This window comes from Miscanthus floridulus, chromosome 6, assembly GCF_019320115.1.
Source record: "Miscanthus floridulus cultivar M001 chromosome 6, ASM1932011v1, whole genome shotgun sequence".
NCBI classification, from domain to species: Eukaryota; Viridiplantae; Streptophyta; class Magnoliopsida; order Poales; family Poaceae; genus Miscanthus; species Miscanthus floridulus.
This window is the reverse complement of record NC_089585.1, coordinates 81650148-81663160: the sequence shown is the minus strand read 5'-3', so window position 1 is coordinate 81663160 and position 13013 is coordinate 81650148. Positions and strand designations below refer to the sequence as shown.

Here is a 13013-nt window from a genome sequence, read left to right as displayed (position 1 = left end):
TTTTCAGTAAAAGTGTACCTTGTTTCAGCGTCCAATAAACATCGGCTCAGGTATGCAATAGGATGCTCCTTTCCTTCGGTTTCTTGTGTCAAAACAGCACCAATTACTCCATCTTTTGCTGCAATATAAAGCCTAAAAGGCTGTCCATGTTTGGGCGCTCTCAATACCGGTGGAGTAACCAAATAATGCTTGATCTTTTCAAATGCTTCTTGCTGTTTTGCCCCCCAAGTGAAATCAGTGTCATTCTTCAACCAAAGCATAGGTGTAAAAGCATCAACTTTCCTCAACAAGTTAGCTATGAATCTCCTCAAATAATTGACCTTGCCAAGGAACTTTTGCACATCTCTTTTACATTCAAGAATCTGAATTTTCTGGATAATTTCAATTTTCTCAGGATCTATTTCTATGCCATGCTCATGAATAATGAAGCCTAAAACTTTCCAGTCGATACAGCAAAAGCACACTTTAAAGGATTCATCTTCAGATTATATTTTCTCATTCTATCAAAAGCTAAACACAAATCGGCCAAACGTGGTTCAATGGCATCCGATTTGACAACAATATCATCAATATAAACCTCCAAGATGACCCCAAGCAAGTCATGAAAGATTAAATTCATAGCTCTTTGATACGTAGCGCCGGCGTTCTTCAAACCAAAGGTCATTACGACCCATTCAAATAAACCAAGAAAACCGGGACAACGAAAAGCCGTTTTGGATATGTCCTCTTCGGCCATAAAAATCTGGTTATACCCCGCGTTACCATCAAGAAAGCTAATGACCTTATGTCCAGAAGCATCGTTAATAAGCATATCGGCTATAGGCATAGGTTACTCATCTTTTGGTGTAGCTCTATTCAAATCTCTGAAGTCAATGCACACCCTTAATTTGCCGGATCCTTTCTTCTCCACAGACACAATATTGGAGATCCGATCAGCGTACCTGCAAGGTCTAATAAAGTTAGCTTTTAGCAACCGATCGATCTCCTCCTTGATCCGGTCATACATCTTGGGATTGAACCTTCTAGCCGGCTGTTTGAAAGGTCTAAAACCACTCTTAATGGGCAGCCGATGTTCTACTAACTCTCGGCTCAAGCAAAGATATCGACATACTCCTTTAATAGCTCGATTAATTTCAACTTTTAATTGACTTTCAGCTTTTTATTTATAAAAGTCGGCTTAGGAACTGACCCATCACCGATATCTATCTTCTCTAATGGATTAGCCGATGTAAAACCTTGTCCTAGCTTATCCATATTTTCTAGCTCTTCTATAGATTCATGCATATCGTTCTCTTGAGACCAATAATTTTAAAGACGCTTTTGCAACCAATCTAAGCTAGGATCCATCTATTCATAACATATTTTTGAGCCGATCACCACCAATCAGCTTTAACATGATGGGCACAAACCATTTTTTGTAGCACTAAGGAAATCAAACTCCGGAAGATCATTACGTCCCGTCAAACAAGTAGCTTCAGGATGTTGCCAATCCACCGTAGCATCGGCCAAGGCAACACAAGCCGATGCATCTGCATAAATAATCTCCACCTCATCCTCAACCCATTGGATCAGAAATTGGTGCATGGTAGATGGCACGCACTGGTTAGCATGTGCCCAATCGTGGCCTAATATCACATTGTAATTACCTTGCACCTCAGCGACAAAGAACGCAGTAGGCAGAGTCTTGCTTCCAACCGTGAGCTCCACACAAATAACTCTTTGGCCTCTGTCCCTTCTTTGCCTTCAAAGCCATTGAGCACCATATTGGTCTTCTTCAAGTCTTCATCTCGCAGCCCTAATTTCTTGAAAACTGAATATGACATAAGGTTCCCACAGCTCCACCATCAACAAGCATTCTAGCAACCGGCAATCCATTGATGTGACCCAGCGGCTTCAAGTGCTTCACCAGTTCTTTAGGCTTCTCAAAGATGGCATTCTTAGGGCCAAAATCGAGCTGGGCTACCTCTCCATCTTCATCAACAACACGATACTCAGCGGGTAAGTAATAAACCATATTAATATCCATACCTTCCCTGCTGGGTGTCGGCTCAAAATCCACCATCTCATCGTCATCTCCTAAGGTGAATACTAATGTTTGTGATGAAGGAGATGCTGTAGGTGACATGGGTGAGGTGGGAATAGCTTCAGACACTTCCTGAATTGGAGTAACAGCTGCTGGAACAGGTGGAGGTGCTGCTGTTTTTTCATCAACCTTAGGCTTCCACACTTGTTTTGGACTGATGATGGGCCGAAATAGGTTAAAGAATTCGTCCATGTACTTCTTGCTCTTTTCCTCCTCCTTTTGCTGAATTCTCATGCGCTGCAACCTCCTCTTCTTAGTCTTGGACAAGCCGGGAGGATACCACCTCGGCTGGGTATACTTAGGATCAATCTTCTTGGTGCCGCTGGTACTAGCTTCATGATCATTAGCTGCTGAACCTGACTGTATAGCAACCACAGTACCACTAGATTTAGCCGGATTATCAATAATATTCGGCCCTTCACCCAGCTCCTTCATCTCTACATCTTTAGTGCCAATTTTGATAATGTCGGCACTTGTTGACCTCCCTTCTTGCTTGCTTGCTAATTCTGAAATTTCAGCATGTGGTAACTTAGGACGCCATTCTTGCTTCATGATCTTCTTCTTTAGGGAGGCTTGTGATGGCCGATTAGTACCACTGTCCAAACGGCCTTTTGTGGAGTGAATTAGCCTCTCAAATACATGTCTTCTAGGTGCTGGCCACCCAGGATGAAAAGCATATGGAGCCATTGGTGGCTGCTCCCATACTCCATAATAATCTCTCGCATAATATGGCCCATAGGGAAGTGGCGCCATCCATGGTGCAGGAGCCCGTGGTCCATATGGACCATGTTGATGCTGAAATTGATGGCGTGGAGGTGACCTTGGACGCTTCAACTGTAATGACCAATTAGAGCTAGAATAGGCCGCTTGTTTAGCATACTTGGACAACAGCATATCAAATGTTGGCTTGACTTTCTTCTGCTGCACTTTTGACTCATTCACCTTCCACTTGCCAACCTCTGGACCTTTGGGCTTGATGAATTTTACATGACCTCCTTGCTGCACTTGCCCCCTAGGTACAGAAGTTTTCATAGTGATTTTTAATGTCTCCTTGCCATTGGGGGCCTTCCCAAGCATAACCCTTTTTCCCAAGACCTTATCATCGGCGGTTATGACCCTAGGTTCGCCGATAATAACCAGGGACGGACCCACAGGGTATGCAGGGTGAGCCACCGCATACCCTGGGGTCCGCCAGTCATAGAGATAGATAGAAATTTTCAATGTAAAAATAAAATAAAAAAGGAAATGATCGGCGCTTTGGCTTCCGTCCTGGACTCTCGGTTCCGCGATCTCGCTAGCACCTAGCAGGCGCGGACTCCGCGGACGGAGTAACTACTGGGCGGCATTGTGACACATCTCGAATTCTCGATCGAGGACGAGGAGAACTGGAGAAGCCGAGAAGACGACTAGACGGGAGAGTTGGAGACGGCGACGGTCGACGGCGATCCACGGGATTTCCTGGCCGCGAGTCCACGACGATCTGCTCCTGCCTGGCTCCTTCAGGGTGACGCCGCGACGGGAAAGGAGAAGCCGCGAGCCCGCGACAATCCGGCGAGGTGACGACGGCAATCTGCTCGGCTCCTCAGGACGACGCGCGAGGTCCGGAACTCCAGCAAGTTCATTAGCACCAGTCGGTAAGTTCCAAAGTCCAAACATGAGTCAATAACTCAATATCGCATGTGACTATACTATTTGAGTTTCGCACGTTTGGTAATTATAAACTATTTTTCAGAAGAATTGTTGAATGATGAAGAGAAACGGCGACATTCGATCCTTTTTTGGCAAAGCAGCAAAGAAGCCGGCTGCAGCTGCTTTGAACCCTACCCCTCCTCTGGTTGAAACTATTGTGGAAGAGCATAATCGAGAAGATAGAGCTGAAGTTGAAGAAATTGCAGATCCTTCGCCCCCGCTAGCGTCATCGCCACCGCCACCGCCCGCATCAAAGCCACTAGTGTATGACATCAATCTTCTACCATATGATCCAGGTGAAAGGCTGCCCATAAAAGATTATCATGTTAATGATCAAGATGCAATCCGTAGAGCATATATTACTAAAGGTCCTTGCAAACCTTATATACATGATTTCCTGTATCGAAACATTGGAGACACACCTCGTCGATTAAGTTTACAGTGGTTGTATAATTATGAGTGGCTTGAATATAGTATCAAGAAGGATTCTATATTTTGCTTTATATGCTACTTGTTCAAGAAGGGCAGTGGGTCAGATGCATTTGTTGTTGATGGATGGGATAATTGGAATATAGGAAACGGCGCACTCATCAAACATAGTGGTTCTAAGGCACACAAAGCAGCTCAGGAGAGGTATATTGGTTTTATAAATCCCAAGGTAGCAATTGATTATCACATTGACAAGTGCACTGATGAGGAGCTTCGTCTTTACAAGAAAAGATTGACATATTCACTTTGATGTATCAAGTTTCTTTTGCTTCAAGGATTGGCATTCCGTGGAAATGATGAAAGTGAAGAGTCTAGCAACAGAGGCAACTTCATTAAACTTTTGAAGTTTCTTGCAGGAAATAGTGATGAAGTGAACAAGCATGTCTTGAACAATGCACCAGGTAATTGCACTTTGACTAGCCCAAAGATACAAAAGCAAATTATTCATTGTTGTGCCATAGAAACTAAAAAGAAAATAATTGAGGAACTTGGTGATGAGCCCTTTGCAATTTTAGCTGATGAGTCTAGTGACATATCACATAAAGAACAACTAGCTCTTTGCTTGCATTTTGTTGATAAACTTGGAAGGCCATGTGAGCACTTCATTGGAGTTGTTCATGTAGATGATACTATGTCTTTGTCAATTAAGGAAGCAATCAAAGGTTTACTTGATAGTAATGGATTGAGTATGACTCGGATTAGAGGTCAAGGTTATGATGGGGCTAGCAATATGAAAGGTGATATTAAAGGGCTGAAAACATTAATCATGAAAGAATCACCTTCTGCTTATTATATTTATTGCTTTGCACATCAACTCCAACTAGTTCTTGTAGCTATTGCTAAGGGAAATACTGATTGCAAGATCTTTTTTGATCAAGTATCTATCTTGTTGAACATTGTTGGGGTTTCTTGCAAGCGTCATGGTATGCTTCGAAATGCTAGGCTGGAGAATGTCAAGAAATCACTACAGTGTGGTGAGCTTGAATCAGGGAGTGGTTTAAATCAAGAGATGGGTTTGCCTAGGCCTGGTGACACTCGGTGGGCTCGCATTACAAAACTATATGTAGCATCATCACTATGTATTCCTCAATCCATGATGTGCTCATTGAGCTTGGTGTTGATATTGCATATAAGGATGATTGGACAAAGATTTATTTTGTGCTTAGAGCATTTGAAACCTTTGAGTTTGTTTTCTTTGTGCACTTAATGTATGTTATTCTTGGATACACAAATGAGTTATCCGAGTGTTTGCAGCGAAGGGATCAAGATATTCTTAATGCAATCTCACTTGTTAATGTGGCAAAGAGTAGAATGCAACAATTGAGGTCTGATGGTTGGGATAAATTTCATAAGACGGTCACTTCTTTTTGTATTACACATGATGTCGAAGTTCCTGCTATGGATGATGTTTATGTGCCTTATGGAAAATTAGCAAGGTATGCTCGTACCCGAAACCAAAAAAATGATGACCATTTTAGAAGAGAAGTGTACATTGGTGTCATTGATCAAATTAGTCAAGAGCTTGATAATCGGTTTGATGAGATCAACATGGAGCTACTCTCTTGTATGTCAGCCTTTAGTCCTTCCAAGTCCTTTGCTTCATTTGATGCACAGAAGCTGTGTAGATTGGCTGAATTTTATCCTAATGACTTCTCCAACAACAATTTGGTACAGCTAGAATTGCAACTTGATAATTATATTGATGACATGAAACGAACTGAATGCTTCCAAGGTCTAGACAACATTGTTGATCTCTCAGTTAAGCTTGTTGATACAAATAGGCACAAAGTGTATGATATGGTGTACTCGCTTCTCAAATTGGTATTGCTTTTATCGGTCGCAACTGCGAGCGTTGAAAGGGTATTTTCTGCATTGGTTATAGTGAAAACAAAATCAAGGAATAAGCTAGGTGATATTGTTCTGGATGATTGTCAACAAACATTTATTGAGCGGGATATTTTCTTTCAAGTTGATGAAGATGATATAATTGAGACATTCATGTCGTTGAGAAAGCGACGGATCAACAAGTAATATTGTAAGTCTCTTATATGGCTATATTTTAAAGTATTTTGTATTTCATTTGAACAATTTATATGGTTTTACCGAATGAGAATATGGTTTTATCAAATTATATATGGTTTACCGAATTGCATAAGAAAATTTTTTGCTGCGCATACCCAGAGGTAAAAACCTAGGTCTGTCACTGATAATAACATTTGACTTCCCTTTAGCAGTTTCGGCTTGTTCAGGCCGAAGTAACACCTTCTTGCCCTCCAAATTTAAAGTGTTCATGGGAAAGGGAGCCTTGTCAACTTGCATTTCAGCAAAACTCAATCATCCATCATTGATAGCCGATTGGATCTGTCACCGAAAAACATTACAATTGTTAGTAGCATGAGAAAAAGAATTATGATACTTGCAATAAGCTCACCATTTCAGCTCCTCAAACGGCGGTAAAGTATGTGAAATTTTAATGAACTTGTCTTGCATGAAAGCATAAAAAATCTTATCACATTTAGCAATATCAAAAGTGAATTTCATCTCTTCTTCACGATTCTTGCGAATCGGCATAAGAGCACTACAAGCATATGGTTTGGCCTTTGAGGGCCAAACAAATTCAGCAGCACAGACATCAACTTCATCATCCGAACCAGAATTATAATCAATAACATGCATGCGAGGGCAATCAGTTTTAGTCTTATAACTATCTTTAACATCTTTGCTTCGGCTCTCTTGAGCCAAAGCTCGCTGCAAGACTTGGTTAACAGTTAGAAATTCATAGCCTTCTCATTTTTCTTCAATGTGAGTTTTGAAACCATTAAGCACAAGATCAGCCAAGTCTCTTTCTCCTATCACAAGACTATAGCACTGGTTTTTAACATCTCTAAATCTTTTGACATAATCTGAAACTGATTCATCATGTTTTTGCCGAACCGATGTAAGATGTGATAGCTTAAGTTCATTATCGCCGCTGTAAAAATGATCATGAAATTTTTGTTCTAGCTGTGACCATGTAGTAATAGAACCAGGGGACAAAGCAGAAAACCATGAAAACGTTGTACCAGTTAAAGATAAAGGAAATAAACAAACTTTCAGTTCATCCATAGAACCCGCTTCACCTAGCTGAGCAAGATATTTACTAACATGCTCCCATGTGGTTTTGCTATCCTCAACATTAAATTTAGAAAATTCAGGAACCTTATACCGGCCCGCATCAAAGTAAGATGGGTATGGCTTTTGATAAGTTTGTCCTCTAACCTTCGGTTCAACTCCAAAAGATTCAACAAACATCCTATGCATATCTTCTCGTATCCCAGCCATAACTTCTTCTAAATTGGTTGGGAGTCCTTTGGGTGATGACATAGGATTTATAGGAGTGTTGCACGTATTTAAAATCTGTGATGTAGGCATCGGCGCTGCAGACAATTGTGGCATGGTTTTACTTGGCGCCGAAACTCCCAAAGATGGTATGCTAACGATGGGATTAGGATATGTAGGCATTACCATTTATCCACCTCCAAGTTTAGCTCGCTGTCTAGGAAAGAAATTCATCGGCATGCCATATTTGGGTTGTTGCGGCAATTCCGATGAATCAATAGGTGCTGTTGGGTTAGGGTTTACTACGCTAGTGGATGCACCAGCATGTCTATTATTAGAGGGCTGTGGTGTATTTTTCTTAGCGTTCACCATATCTATCATAAATTGATTAAGAAGATTGTTATTCTGTGCAACGCAAAACTGTAATTCAGCCAACTGTTCAGGAGAAAAAGCGCTACTTACAGTATTTTGTACCGTTTCTTTGCCTTGTAGAGGAGGGAACGTGATGTCGCCAACCGCTGTGATGTTGCCCTGCCGATCCTTGTTGAAGTTGGCGAGAAACCTGTCCATATCTTCCTCATCACACTTCTTCTTATATGCCTAATAAGCTTGGCGATGCTCTTCGGATAATTCATCAAAGCTAGGCTTGATAATGTTGTCGGTGCTGATATCCGGAGGCTTTGGGATCTTATTGCCGGACATGATGGACGGCGGTGTAGATGTAACTTTATTTTCTTCTTTCCCTAGCGGAGTCGTCAAAAAGTGTGTTCGCACACGAACACGTCACGTGTGCCCCGGCGACGAGCGCGATGCGCAAGACACGTCGCAAGGGGAGTCTCGTTGGGAGCGTAATACGCAAGACACGCTGGCGAGAGATCTTGAAACCCGACACCCCACGCTCCCGGAAGGGACCCCGTCAGGGAGAATGGCGGCGATGGGCTGCCCTAGGTCGGCCTAACCGCCCTTAGGACCTTGTGCTCGCTGTCGTAACGAAGTAGACGACAACAAAGAATAAGAAGCAAAAACTAGATAGAAAATAGTAGATACAAAATAATGTAGTAGATTGATATGTCGATTGTATGTTGTCAATCAGCCGTAACCCTTTATATTTATAGGGCGGCTGGTCTTTCCGTGTACAAAATCTCTACGTTGCAGAAAACAGAGTCGGAGGCGCGTATCCTTCCTACTCACGATCGGCCAGCTACGTGAATATCTTCCTGTCCAAATATACATTTATACGTGTGTACTAATCCACCGCATGAGTACTAATCCACCGGCCAACTTGATCTCCTGAACTGCTAGCATGACTCCGATTGCACCAAGGCAGGGAAATTATTTCCTTCTTTGCCGATTCTGGCCATATTAATTTCCTGTATGGACTCAATTGTATTGCCGTGAAACTCCTGTAGACTCCGGACAGGATCGCCCCAAATATCTGGATACCCGAGACAGAAGTCATGCGAAGGCTCTGTACATCTCAGACAAAACTGCAAACTTGCCTACCGCTGCAGATATACTAGGAATAGCTGTACATGCACGAAAAGGTCCATGAAAACTTCTGTATGCTTGATGCAGCGGCCCAGATATGTTTATCATTAATAGCAGCTCCGCATATCTGTCCAAATAAAATTCTTAACAAGACTGTTAGGCTCAAATATACTCATGATGTCAAATTTGACCATCAACACATAGGACGTTGAAGGTGAAAAGCAACCGCTTGCATCCCCCACAGCTAAATCTGCTGAATTCAGGTCGATGGTTTGAGTTCCCTTGGCATCTCCGCTTTGAAGGCCTAGCCAAGGCTGCGCAAGGCAAGGACACCCGCCATGGGTCACCATGTCGCAGTGCACGACTTCCCAAAAAGAACAAGTCCTCTGCTGCTAACTCCTCTAAAAAAAGGATGATGTCTTAACTATCTATTACTTTTGTGTCTCACTGAACTACCCTTCTTGGTTACAAAAGTTTGTAGCTATCTAGTTTCGCCAATACTTTTTTGAGGATTGATGCTCTTAGTGAAATAATTCTTGTATAGCTAACAGTGGTCGTCAGTTGCTTGAATTTTAAAATCTGACCTCTGCGAAATGCAGAGACGGGAATGATGAGAAGGCATTAGAGAGGTTCAGGTGAATTTTGGGATCCACGGATGGCCAACTACCCATCCCAGAAGGATCCACGGATCCGAAGGCGGCCCATCCCCATGCGGCGGCGCACAACTACACGCAGGCGAAGACGACGGTCTGGGGGCTCCGTCCTCCGAGGAAGCAGCAACAGCCCGCACAGGGGACAGAGGCCCCATTGCCAATTCTTCAGCTGTCCGGATGACAGGGATCGAGGCGACGAGCTCCAGCAGCATTTCAGATCTTTATCTACAGAACATGGAGATTCTCTATGTCAATCCAAGCTCGCAGCAGCATCGAATCACCAAAACAGCTTGCAATCATCGAAATCGATACCACTGCCACAGTTGCACAAAAAGAGGAATCGTATTATCAAGCATGAAGCATGAAGCAAGGAGACAGAGGATTAAAAAAAAGACCATGAGAAGAAAATGCTAACCACGAACTGAGCTCCCTCTGGATCTCACCAAAATGCTAACCACGTTGGTAGATCGTACCAGTCAACCGAAGTTGCTTCTTTCAAAACTATTTCCAAGATCACAGGAGCACTTTCAAGTTGATCCACTCGTCGTGCGCAGGCAATCGGCGGCGGTGCTCCTTAGACGTCCTCTCGCCGCAGAAGGAGCTGCGCCAAAGCAAAGCAAAACCCAATCCAATCTCCACCTCCCTTGATCCTCCTTGTTCAGATCTTAAGTTTCTCCCCGCGCTAGAAGCCGTGGACGTCCTGGTCTACATACCGTGACCACACAACAGGAAGGGAGGCCAAGCAGCGCTCAAGCCGTCAAGCGCGTGCCGTAAGACCTGAGGGGAACCGCCGCAGCCTGCAGGCGGGCAGCGTTGTCCTTTGCTTATGTTCATAGATGGAAGCCACAAAAAGAAGTTGAGAATTCCTATGTTTAGACATGTTCATTCAGAGAGATTAATTATGAGGTTCTACAGAGATCTATGATCAGTGCGTTTGTTAAACGTTTTGGTTACTATATATCCTTTCCCTACGTCGTCTATCGATCATAATAACTGGTTAGAGACTGGTAGACTCCAGCTAGCAAAAGCTCAGCCGTCTGGATCTCTGCCAAGAGCATGCTTTCTTTTCTTGCCCTATTTCTTAACTATGCCCGTTGACCTTCCGTGCCGGGGTGGTTGTCGCGGAAGGTAGGACAGGCTTCCGGCACACGGGAAAGCAAGATACGAGCAAAGGCCAGGGATTAGTGGAGTTTGGACTAGATTTTGGCTAGAACGCCGCTCCTTCTGTGCCCATGCGACGAGGATGTCCATGGAGACGGGAGAGCACCGCCGCCGGCTATGGATGGCCAAACGGGCCACCTGGCCCGGGCCCACCCAAGGCACAGCCCCATGGGGATCGGGCCAGCACGGCACGGTTGACTCATCGGGCCATACCGTGCCTGTGAAAGCTCTAGTTTGATTTTGGTGAATTGATGAAACACTAAGTGCTAACCTAGTTTATCAAGTGATCATAAGATAGGTAGCACATTCCAAGTGGTGAAGCAAATAAAGATCATGACATGATGATGACGATGCCATGGTGATGATCAAGTGCTTGGACTTAAAAAGAAGAAAGAGAAAAACAAAAGGCTCAAGACATAGGTATAAGTGGAAGGAGTCATTTTGTTTTGGTGATCGAGACACTTAGTGAGTGTGATCACATTTAGGATTGATAGCCGTACTATTAAGAGGGGTGAAACTCGTATCGAAATGTGGTTATCAAAGTGCCACTAGATGCTCTAACTTATTGCATATGCATTTAGGATCTAGTGGAGTGCTAATACCCTTGAAAATGTTTGTGAAAATATGCTAACACACATGTGCACAAGGTGATACACTTGGTGGTTGGCCCATTTGAGCAAGGGTTAGAAACTTCACTAGCGGAGTGTCCGCCCATAGAGTGCGAACAGTTCGACGGTGCCACCGGCGACCTGTACAGAAAAGATAGGGTTTCAAGAGTGTAATGGACGTGTCCGATGGCTAAACTCAAGTGAACGTGGTCACTATAAGTGACCGGACGCTGGTCTCTGAAGGACCGACGCGTCCGGTCAGTGGTAGCAGTGAGCGTGCAATTTCAGTCTCATGACCAGACGCTAGCGCAAGAAATAACCGGACACTCAGGGCTTGAGTCCGGTCAGTATGACATATGATGACGTTGAGTGACCGGACGCTGGGTGTGTCTGGTCGTGATTTTTTTGCTTCTGGATGCTTACTGGAAACGACCGGACGCTGAGGTCCTGCGTCCGGTCACTTCGAAGCAGCACGTCCGGTCACAACTTAAATGTGTTGATGACCGTTGAGATCGGGTGATCAGCGTTTGAAGTAGGGGACACATGGCACACATCGCTCCAGCGTCCGGTCAATCTGACCTGCGCGTCCGGTCGCCCCGTGTTTAGTGCTGTGAGGAGCCCAACGGTCGTGGGAGCTCTCTATTTAAGCCCCATGGCCAGCTCAGCTCATCCTCTTGGCCATTTGCATTGATATAGCAACCTTGTGAGCTTAGCCATAGCGCTCCCACTCATCTCCATCATTGATTCATCATCTTTGTGAGATTGGGATTTGGGAGTGAATCCAAGTGCATTGCTTGAGTGTTTGCATCTATAGGCACTTGGTGTTCGTGTTTCGCTGCGGGATTCGCTTGTTACTCTTGGTGGTTGCCGCCACCTAGATGGCTTGGAGCAGCGAGGATCGTCGAGCGGAGGTTGGTGATTGTCTCTGGCTCCGATCATGGTGATTGTGAGGGGTTCTTGACCTTTCCTCGGCGGAGAGCCAAAAGGTACTCTAGTGGATTGCTCGTGGCTTGTGTGATCCTCATCTTGTGTTGGTTGTGCGGCACCCTATTGAGGGTTTGACGTGTGATGCCAATTAGCGCGTGAACCTCCAAGTGAGTGAATCACCACAACGAGGACTAGCTTGCCGGCAAGCAAGTGAACCTCGGTAAAAATCATTGTGCCATCATTTGATTCCGAGGTGATTGGTCTTCATTGGTATTCATTCTTGTGATTGATTAGTTCACACTCCTCGACTCGGTGGTATAACCATCTTGCTCACTCTTTTTACATTACCGCAAACTAGTTATCAAGCTCTTTAGTATAGCTAGTTGTGAGAGCTTGTTAGTTTTGTTAGCGTGGCTCTTTAGTTAGCCTTTGAAAGCACACTAACTTAGTATAGTGACATAGCCATTGTGTGGTTAGAAACTATAGAAATTAGAATTGTGGTAGGTAGCTTGCAATTTTAGTAGGCTAGCGTAACACTAGCTTCGTCGCATAATTGTCTAACCGGTTTGCTAAGTGTTGTTGTAGAATTTTTTAATA

General features: G+C 44.0%; 1 protein-coding gene across 1 annotated transcript; it reads left to right on the top strand.

Annotated features, from left to right (window-relative positions):
- Positions 1-2838: 2838 nt before the first annotated feature.
- On the top strand, positions 2839-6292 carry LOC136460753 (uncharacterized). The gene is made up of 6 exons (XM_066460334.1): positions 2839-2919; positions 4348-4405; positions 4537-4662; positions 4777-4998; positions 5086-5138; positions 5516-6292. The coding sequence occupies exons 1-6, from the start codon at positions 2839-2841 to the stop codon at positions 6290-6292; spliced, it is 1317 nt and encodes a 438-aa protein (XP_066316431.1).
- The last annotated feature ends 6721 nt before the right edge of the window (positions 6293-13013 follow it).

Excerpts from the sequence above, each read along its gene's own strand:
- LOC136460753 (XM_066460334.1), top strand. The coding sequence starts at position 2,839 with ATGGTGCAGGAGCCCGTGGTCCATATGGACCATGTTGATGCTGAAATT. Across the intron at positions 4,999-5,085 it reads TGGGGCTAGCAATATGAAAG|TTCTTGTAGCTATTGCTAAG; the intron begins GTGATATTAAAG and ends AACTCCAACTAG. Across the intron at positions 5,139-5,515 it reads GCAAGATCTTTTTTGATCAA|CGAAGGGATCAAGATATTCT; the intron begins GTATCTATCTTG and ends GAGTGTTTGCAG.